The sequence below is a fragment of the Oncorhynchus clarkii genome, unplaced genomic scaffold (assembly GCF_045791955.1).
Source record: "Oncorhynchus clarkii lewisi isolate Uvic-CL-2024 unplaced genomic scaffold, UVic_Ocla_1.0 unplaced_contig_1468_pilon_pilon, whole genome shotgun sequence".
In the NCBI taxonomy this organism is placed as follows: domain Eukaryota; kingdom Metazoa; phylum Chordata; class Actinopteri; order Salmoniformes; family Salmonidae; genus Oncorhynchus; species Oncorhynchus clarkii.
Window position 1 is genome coordinate 344,866 of NW_027257944.1, and position 10,135 is coordinate 355,000.

The 10,135-nt window shown below is 49.7% G+C and overlaps 1 protein-coding gene across 1 annotated transcript; it reads left to right on the forward strand.

Annotated features, from left to right (window-relative positions):
- The first annotated feature begins 222 nt into the window (after positions 1–222).
- LOC139394147 (ankyrin-2-like) lies at positions 223–8,364 on the forward strand. The gene is made up of 4 exons (XM_071142183.1): positions 223–2,175; positions 4,906–4,989; positions 7,818–8,133; positions 8,354–8,364. The coding sequence occupies exons 1-4, from the start codon at positions 223–225 to the stop codon at positions 8,362–8,364; spliced, it is 2,364 nt and encodes a 787-aa protein (XP_070998284.1).
- The last annotated feature ends 1,771 nt before the right edge of the window (positions 8,365–10,135 follow it).

The following is a 10,135-nucleotide window of genomic DNA, read 5'->3' on the forward strand; positions in this document are numbered from 1 at the left end:
TTTATAATTTTTTTCCCCCTCCATTCCATCATTCTCATCCAGGTTTCAGCAGGATCCACCATGGAGAATCTATCAGAACCCAAACACGTATTAGCTTTGGACCAGCCATCTACTAATAGACCTATCTCAAACAAAACACTCATGTCTGAAATCCAATCTGTAACTCCAGATCTACAGATTCCAAATGCCTTTGTTTTCAGTCCATTATCCCCTGAAATGACAATGCCCACTGAGAAGATGAGGGTATCGCAAGAAAGTCCAGAAAAACCATTGAATCTGAACAAGGATTCCTCTTCTTCTGAAACCAGTCCAGTGTTACCAGACCTTTTCAGCCACAACGCCAAAGACAGCCAAGGTGATGAAGCACAATCGTCAGCGAGCAATCTAGAAGCACCCCCGGAGTCAGGGGCACCCACCCAGCTTGATCAGCTGCTGTCGGAATTTGAAGAAATCAAACGGGCATTCCGACCAGAAACTCTAGAACCACTGGACTCACCTCTTTCGGAAACCAGCGAAGGGGGTCTTGAAGATCTACAACCTTATGTTGAGTTAGAGGAACTCTTGCCAGAATCCAACGCATATCCCACTGAGGGTGAGGAAGAGCTCTCTAGTCCAAGTCCCTCATCCCCTATTCAGATCACAAGGGAGCCGGCTGAAATAAGCGTATTGGCCTCAGTGCCGACCGATCTCTCCTTGTCCAATAAAACCGACCCAGAGGTATTTGGGGTGACCACAGATCTAATCGAGACCTTCCCAGAGCCTAGCCAAGTTACAGCTGATCCGGTTCAGTTGAGCCACTTGGAGTACGTGCAAACACACAGAGCAGAAAAATCAGATCTCACCGGTTCCATACCATTGGATAGCCCCACAGCTGCAACCAAATCCGCCGGAACACCGGAATCTCCAGAACCATGCCATAAAGTTCTAGAAAGGTCATCGGAATCAATTGTTCCGTCTCAAAAGTTCCAGCCACTCGAACACGAGGATGCTGCTGTATTTACCGAACCTTCAACTGTAGAAGAACATCGAATCCGTCTCCCACAGCAGGACCAGGCGACAGTCGGTGAAGAATATGACAACTCCAAAGACACATCAAGCATTCAAGCTGAAGTCAAAAAGGCATCTATTGAACAAAGCAAAGTATTGTGCGAATCTGGGGTATTAATCACTGAGCCCAGCCAATTGGTAGATGAAACATGCATGAGCACTACCCCAGAAGTTGTGTCACATTTAAGGGATAGCACTCCCCCTGAAACCCTTGAATACGATGAGCAGTCGCACCACTCGCTCTCTGACGTGACTCCACAGACTCCAGAGACCGTCACCGTCTCCAGGCACTTCAGCTTCGAGGAGTTGATCCCTTACCAGAGTCCTAGGTACCTCAACATGCTGTCTGAAGAGCTCAAGCCAAGTACCAGTGAGCAACCATCAGAGAATCCAGTCACCCCCGTAGAGGAAGAGTTCAGTCCTCCAGTCACCCCTGTTGAGGTAAAGTCCCATGTCTCCCAGCCCGGTCCAGTAGATCCCATGGCAGAGATGGTGTCAGCCCAGCCTGATCCAGTAGAACACAGGGCAGAGATGGTGTCAGCCCAGCCTGGTCCAGTAGAACACAGGGCAGAGATGGTATCAGCCCAACCTGTTCCAGAGGTTACAGCATCAGCCCATGATGAAGAGTTCTCCATGGAGTTCAGCCTCCCTCCTGAGTATGCTGAGGCATCCTCCTCTATCCACAAACCCAATCCTCCGGCCTACGCAGAAGTCATACGAGGCAGCACCACAATGTACTTATACGAAGACTCTGACCCGGAGACTTACTTTGACTGCAAACAGGGAGTCCCAGACTTCTCCGAGATGGAACCTGACGAACTGAAGAAGAGGGAAAGTTCAGGGGTTGGCCAAACCCAAGGACAAGCGTCCCATTCAGGAGCCCTGGGGAGAAAGTACCAGAAGCCGACGGCAATTCCGGTTTGCTCCGCAGTGCGCAAACACGAGCGTGGAGTCCTGCTGTCCTCAGGGAGTGAGGATTATGACGACGCACCTTATGATGACATCAAGGAAGAGAGCGAAGAGCTGGCCCAATCTCCCGGCACACACAGAGACGACTCGGCCTTTTACCAGGCTCCTCAGGAGCTTCCTCCTCTCAGATCAGCAGATGATGATGACTCCCTGGACAGGGTGAGATGACTGTTGAAAAAATCCTCCCGCCATTCTTACCCATCTCCTGCTCTGACCACCTAGCTCCTGCTCTAACCCCTTATCTCCTGCTCTAACCCCCTATCTCCTGCTCTTACCCCTTATATCCTTCTCGAACCCCTTATATCCTGCTCTAACCCTTATCTCCTGCTCTAACCCCTTATCTCCTGCTCTAACCCTTATCTCCTGCTCTAACCCCCTATATCCTGCTCTAACCCCCTATCTCCTGCTCTAACCCTTATCTCCTGCTCTAACCCCTTATCTCATGCTCTAACCCCTTATCTCCTGCTCTAACCCCCTTGTCTCCTAGCTCTAACCCCTTATCTCCTGCTCTAACCCTTATCTCCTGCTCTAACCCCTTATCTTCTGCTCTAACCCTCTATATCCTGCTCTAACCCCTTATCTCCTGCTCTAACCCCTTATCTCCTGCTATAATCCCTTATCTCCTGCTCTAACCCCCTATATCCTGTTCTAACCCATTATCTCCTGCTCTAACCCTCTATATCCTGCTCTAACCCCTTATCTCCTGCTCTAACCCCCTATCTCCTGCTCTAACCCCCTATCTCCTGCTCTAACCCCTTATCTCCTGCTCTAACCCCCTTATCTCCTGTTCTAACCCCCTTATCTCCTGTTCTAACCCCCTATCTCCTGCTCTAACCCCCTATCTCCTGCTCTAACCCATTATCTCCTGCTCTAACCCCTTATCTCCTGCTCTAACCCCCTATCTCCTGCTCTAACCCCCTATCTCCTGCTCTAACCCCTTATCTCCTGCTCTAACCCCCTTATCTCCTGCTCTAACCCCTTATCTCCTGCTCTAACTCCCTTATCTCCTGCTTCAGAAGGAATGAACGCTTTAACTCCGGGGATGCGATTTGAAACGCCTTTAATTCATATTTTTTTAACAGAATTCCTCTCGCGTGATGTCATCATAGGAAAGAACAGTGCCACTGACCCGTGATGATGTCTGCTGGGTAGCTGGTTTGACATCACGTTACTGTAACGTCAACACGGGGATTCAGAAAGCAGGTGCCGTTAGTGAGTTTAAGAGTAATGCAGAACGATACCACAAAAAAAAAAAACCAAGAGAAACATCTGACAAGGAAACAGAACCAATACTGCCTGAAGAGTGATGCTAGGGAGTGCTGGATAAAGGGGGGAGTAATCAGGGTAGTGATGGAGTCCAGGTTTTCCTCATGATGGAGTGCAGGTTGTACGTAATGAGGGTTGCCAGGTTGTGCGTAATGAGGGTTGCCAGGTGTGCGTAATGAGGGTTGCCAGGTTGTACGTAATGAGGGTTGCCAGGTGTGCGTAATGAGGGTTGCCAGGTGTGCGTAATGAGGGTTGCCAGGTGTGCGTAATGAGGGTTGCCAGGTGTGCGTAATGAGGGTTGCCAGGTGTGCGTAATGAGGGTTGCCAGGTGTACGTAATGAGGGTTGCCAGGTGTGCGTAATGAGGGTTGCCAGGTGTACGTAATGAGGGTTGCCAGGTGTGCGTAATGAGGGTTGCCAGGTGTGCATAATGAGGGTTTCCAAATGTGAATTCTTATATCTGACCCAGTGATGTGTGTATTTCGTGTATATTTAACTTTTTCACACTGGAGTCTTACTTGTGTTGTAACAATCTCTTTGTTTAATTTTTGCTGTGTAAGGATGCTGTGTAAGGATGCTGTGTTGAGATGCTGTGTGGATATGCTGTGTTGGGTTGCTGTGTTCGGAGGCTGTGTAAGGATGCTGTGTTGGGATGCTGTGTTGGGATGCTGTGTACGGATGCTGTGTACGGATGCTGTGTTGGGTTGCTGTGTTGGGATGCTGTGTTGGGATGCTGTGTGGATATGCTGTGTTGGGTTGCTGTGTTGGGATGCTGTGTTGGGATGCTGTGTTGAGATGCTTTGTAAGGATGCTGTGTTGGGTTGCTGTGTTGGGATGCTGTGTGGATATGCTGTGTTGGGATGCTGTGTTGGGATGCTGTGTTGGGATGCTGTGTAAGGATGCTGTGTTGGGATGCTGTGTTGGGATGCTGTGTTGGGATGCTGTGTTGGGTTGCTGTGTTGGGAGGCTGTGTTGAGATGTTGTGTTGAGATGCTGTGTGGATATGCTGTGTTGGGTTGCTGTGTTGAGATGTTGTGTTGGGTTGCTGTGTTGAAATTGAAAAAACCCCGCTAATTTTCATTTTCCGTTGCAAAACATTTTAAAACGCTTTCCTGTTGTGTTTCCTCATGAATGCGACCCGTGCAGTCTCCTGTGCGTCCCAAATGGAACCCTGTGCCCTATGTAGTGTACTACTTTAGACTAGGGCCTATAGGGGACATCTATTGGTGTCATATACACTATATAGGGAACGGCGCCCCCTGTGGTGAATCAGTGTAATAAAGGCCTCAGTGCCATCTGTGGTGAATCATTGTAATAACAGGCCTCAGTGCCCCCTGTGGTGAATCAGTGTATTAACAGGCCTCAGTGCCCCCTGTGATGAATCAAAGTAATAACAGGTCTCAGTGCCCCCTGTGGTGAATCATTGTAATAACAGGCCTCAGTGCCCCCTGTTGTGAATCAGTGTAATAACAGGCCTCAGCGCCCCCTGTGGTGAATCAGTGTAATAACAGGCCTCACCGCCCCCTGTGGGGAATCAGTGTAATGACAGGCCTCAGCGCCCCCTGTGGTGAATCGGTGTAACAACAGGCCTCAGTGCTGACTGTGTGTCTGCCTCCCTCTACAGCAGGGTGAGATGACAGACATCCCTCCCCAGACTGTGACAGAGGAGCAGTACACAGATCAACATGGACACGCGGTGGTCAGAAAGGTAATCATACGTGGAAATGAAGACCGTGTTTGGTTCCTGTCATTCATTCATTACATCAGTGTTTCCCAATCCTGGTCCTGGGCAGTGGTGTGAAGAACTGAAGTAAACAATGTTTTAAAGTACTATGTAAGTCTTTTTTTTTTTTTGGTGTATCTTTACTTTACTATTTATATTTTTGACTACTTTTACTTCACTACATTCCTAAAGAAAATAAGGAGGGGTAGTGCTTGGAGAAGGGGGAGGGGTCTGGGTAGTGCTTGGAGAAGGGGGAGGGGTCTGGGTAGTGCTTGGAGAAGGGGGAGGGGTCTGGGTAGTGCTTGGAGAAGGGGGAGGGGTCTGGGTAGTGCTTGGAGAAGGGGGAGGGGTCTGGGTAGTGCTTGGAGAAGGGGGAGGGGTCTGGGTAGTGCTTGGAGAAGGGGGAGGGGTCTGGGTAGTGCTTGGAGAAGGGGGAGGGGTCTGGGTAGTGCTTGGAGAAGGGGGAGGGGTCTGGGTAGTGCTTGGAGAAGGGGGAGGGGTCTGGGTAGTGCTTGGAGAAGGGGGAGGGGTCTGGGTAGTGCTTGGAGAAGGGGGAGGGGTCTGGGTAGTGCTTGGAGAAGGGGGAGGGGTCTGGGTAGTGCTTGGAGAAGGGGGAGGGGTCTGGGTAGTGCTTGGAGAAGGGGGAGGGGTCTGGGTAGTGCTTGGAGAAGGGGGAGGGGTCTGGGTAGTGCTTGGAGAAGGGGGAGGGGTCTGGGTAGTGCTTGGAGAAGGGGGAGGGGTCTGGGTAGTGCTTGGAGAAGGGGGAGGGGTCTGGGTAGTGCTTGGAGAAGGGGGAGGGGTCTGGGTAGTGCTTGGAGAAGGGGGAGGGGTCTGGGTAGTGCTTGGAGAAGGGGGAGGGGTCTGGGTAGTGCTTGGAGAAGGGGGAGGGGTCTGGGTAGTGCTTGGAGAAGGGGGAGGGGTCTGGGTAGTGCTTGGAGAAGGGGGAGGGGTCTGGGTAGTGCTTGGAGAAGGGGGAGGGGTCTGGGTAGTGCTTGGAGAAGGGGGAGGGGTCTGGGTAGTGCTTGGAGAAGGGGGAGGGGTCTGGGTAGTGCTTGGAGAAGGGGGAGGGGTCTGGGTAGTGCTTGGAGAAGGGGGAGGGGTCTGGGTAGTGCTTGGAGAAGGGGGAGGGGTCTGGGTAGTGCTTGGAGAAGGGGGAGGGGTCTGGGTAGTGCTTGGAGAAGGGGGAGGGGTCTGGGTAGTGCTTGGAGAAGGGGGAGGGGTCTGGGTAGTGCTTGGAGAAGGGGGAGGGGTCTGGGTAGTGCTTGGAGAAGGGGGAGGGGTCTGGGTAGTGCTTGGAGAAGGGGGAGGGGTCTGGGTAGTGCTTGGAGAAGGGGGAGGGGTCTGGGTAGTGCTTGGAGAAGGGGGAGGGGTCTGGGTAGTGCTTGGAGAAGGGGGAGGGGTCTGGGTAGTGCTTGGAGAAGGGGGAGGGGTCTGGGTAGTGCTTGGAGAAGGGGGAGGGGTCTGGGTAGTGCTTGGAGAAGGGGGAGGGGTCTGGGTAGTGCTTGGAGAAGGGGGAGGGGTCTGGGTAGTGCTTGGAGAAGGGGGAGGGGTCTGGGTAGTGCTTGGAGAAGGGGGAGGGGTCTGGGTAGTGCTTGGAGAAGGGGGAGGGGTCTGGGTAGTGCTTGGAGAAGGGGGAGGGGTCTGGGTAGTGCTTGGAGAAGGGGGAGGGGTCTGGGAAGTGCTTGGAGAAGGGGGAGGGGTCTGGGTAGTGCTTGGAGAAGGGGGAGGGGTCTGGGTAGTGCTTGGAGAAGGGGGAGGGGTCTGGGTAGTGCTTGGAGAAGGGGGAGGGGTCTGGGAAGTGCTTGGAGAAGGGGGAGGGGTCTGGGTAGTGCTTGGAGAAGGGGGAGGGGTCTGGGTAGTGCTTGGAGAAGGGGGAGGGGTCTGGGTAGTGCTTGGAGAATTATGTACTTTTTACTCCCATCCATTTTCCCCTGACACCCAAAAGTACTCGTTACATTTTGAATGCTTAGTAGGACAGAACAATGGTCCAATTCACGCTCTTATCAAGTGAACATCCCTGGTCATCCCTACTGCCTCTGATCTGGAGGACTCACTAAACAGAGAACATCCCTACTGCCTCTGATCTGATGGACTCTCTAAACAGAGAACATCCCTGGTCATCCCTACTGCCTCTGATCTGATGGACTCTCTAAACAGAGAACATCCCTGGTCATCCCTACTGCCTCTGATCTGGAGGACTCACTAAACAGAGAACATCCCTGGTCGTCCCTACTGCCTCTGATCTGGCGGACTCACTAAACAGAGAACATCCCTGGTCGTCCCTACTGACTCTGATCTGGAGGACTCACTAAACAGAGAACATCCCCCTGGTCATCCCTACTGTCTCTGATCTGGAGGACTCTCTAAACAGAGAACATCCCTGGTCGTCCCTACTGCCTCTGATCTGGAGGACTCACTAAACAGAGAACATCCCCCTGGTCATCCCTACTGTCTCTGATCTGGAGGACTCACTAAACAGAGAACATCCCTGGTCGTCCCTACTGCCTCTGATCTGATGGACTCTCTAAACAAACATGCTTAGTTTGAAAATTACGTTTTGGAGTGCGCCCCTGGCTATCCGTAAATTAAACAAAAACAAGATTATTATAGTTTGCTTAATATAATGAATTTGAAATTACTTTTGATACCTAAGTATTATTTAAAGCCAAACAACTTTTAGACTTTTACTCAAGTAGTATTTTACTGGGTGACTTTCACTTTTACTTGAGTCATTTTCTGTTAAGGAAATGTTTACTTTTACTCAAGTTTGACAATTGGGTACTTTTTCTACCACTGGTCCTGGGGACCCAAAGTGGTGCACATGTAGTTTTTTTGCCCCACACCTGATCACACACCTGATCACACACCTGATCACACATCTGATCACACACCTGATCACACACCTGATCACACACCTGATCCCACACCTGATCCCACACCTGATCCCACACCTGATCACACACCTGATCACACACCTGATCCCACACCTGATCACACACCTGATCACACACCTGATCCCACACCTGATCACACACCTGATCACACACCTGATCACACACCTGATCACACACCTGATCACACACCTGATGTTACTCATCAACTCATCAAGCCTTTGGTTCGTAGAACCTGGTGTGTTAATTCACTGGGTCCCCAGCATAGTGTGTGTGTGTGTGTGTGTGTTTTTATGTGTGTGTGTGTGTGTGTGTGTGTGTGTGTGCGTGTGTGTGTGTGTGTTTTTGTGTGCGTGCGCGTGTGTGTGTGTGTGTGTGTGCGTGTGTGTGCGTGCGTGTGTGTGTGTGACTTACCCTAACCTGTTCTGTGACCTTTGCCCTCTGCCCTCTCCATCCAGGTTACTCGTGAGGTGAACCGCCAGGCGATGTCGAGTGAGGGGTCGCAGAGGGAGGAGGGGGGTGCCCCCCCGGGGGAGGAGGGAGACGGATACTCCAGGGTGGTCGAGAGGACCGTGCTGAGGAGCCACAGAGATCTCTCAGAGGTGAGGGTGTGTATATGTGTTTGTCAGGGTTGGGGTCAATAGCAGATCAATAGCGGAGGTGGATAAAGATGACAGCCCCCATTTATGACAGCTACAGTTATCTGTGTTTGTTCTCTTCTCCTGTATAAACAGCTACAGTTGTCTGTGTTGGTTCTCTTCTCCTGTATAAACAGCTACAGTTGTCTGTGTTGGTTCTCTTTTCCTGTGTAAACAGCTACAGTTCTCTGTGTTTGGTTCTCTTCTCCTGTATAAACAGCTACAGTTCTCTGTGTTGGTTCTCTTCTCCTGTATAAACAGCTACAGTTCTCTGTGTTTGGTTCTCTTCTCCTGTATAAGCAGCTACAGTTGTCTGTGTTGGTTCTCTTTTCCTGTGTAAACAGCTACAGTTGTCTGTGTTGGTTCTCTTTTCCTGTGTAAACAGCTACAGTTGTCTGTGTTGGTTCTATTCTCCTGTATAAACAGCTACAGTTCTCTGTGTTGGTTCTATTTCCCTGTATAAACAGCTACAGTTCTCTGTGTTGGTTATATTTCCCTGTATAAACAGCTACAGTTCTCTGTGTTGGTTCTATTTCCCTGTATAAACAGCTACAGTTCTATGTGTTGGTTCTATTTCCCTGTATAAACAGCTACAGTTCTCTGTGTTGGTTCTATTTCCCTGTATAAACAGCTACAGTTCTCTGTGTTGGTTCTCTTCTCCTGTATAAACAGCTACAGTTCTCTGTGTTGGTTCTCTTCTCCTGTATAAACAGTTACAGTTCTCTGTGTTGGTTCTCTTCTCCTGTATAAACAGCTACAGTTCTCTGTGTTGGTTCTCTTCTCCTGTATAAACAGCTACAGTTCTCTGTGTTGGTTCTCTTCTCCTGTATAAACAGCTACAGTTCTCTGTGTTGGTTCTCTTCTCCTGTATAAGCAACTATGTTTAGTTTCAACATGCTGGAAATGTGAAGGAAAAAAAACCTGATTGTACTGCTTTGTTGCCACATTGAACCATATCGCGCTCCGTAGTTTCAAAAGGAATTGGACAGAACTAAAACAATGACGTCACATCTGAACTCTACCGATCTTTACCTTTATGGGTGTTTACCATTCCACGCAATTCAGGAAGTACACTGTAATTCCAATTCTGTTTCCTGTTCTCTCTCTTTTTAATGCTTTTCAATGAGGACTATGTGGAATTGGAATTAGTTTTCCGTTCTGAACAGACTGGAATTGAAATAGAATTGTGCCCAAATCAAATCAAAGTTTATTTGTCACGTGCGCCGAATACAACAGGTGTAGTAGACCTTACAGTGAAATGCTGAATACAACAGGTGTAGTAGACCTGACAGTGAAATGCTGAATACAACAGGTGTAGTAGACCTCACAGTGAAATGCTGAATACAACAGGTGTAGTAGACCTGACAGTGAAATGCTGAATACAACAGGTGTAGTAGACCTTACAGTGAAATGCTGAATACAACAGGTGTATTAGACCTCACAGTGAAATGCTGAATACAACAGGTGTAGTAGACCTGACAGTGAAATGCTGAATACAACAGGTGTAGTAGACCTCACAGTGAAATGCTGAATACAACAGGTGTAGTAGACCTCACAGTGAAATGCTGAATACAACAGGTGTAGTAGACCTTACAGTGAAAT

Excerpts from the sequence above, each read along its gene's own strand:
- LOC139394147 (XM_071142183.1), top strand. The coding sequence starts at position 223 with ATGCCCACTGAGAAGATGAGGGTATCGCAAGAAAGTCCAGAAAAACCA. Across the intron at positions 2,176-4,905 it reads ATGATGACTCCCTGGACAGG|CAGGGTGAGATGACAGACAT; the intron begins GTGAGATGACTG and ends CTCCCTCTACAG. Across the intron at positions 4,990-7,817 it reads GACACGCGGTGGTCAGAAAG|TGGTGCACATGTAGTTTTTT; the intron begins GTAATCATACGT and ends GGGGACCCAAAG.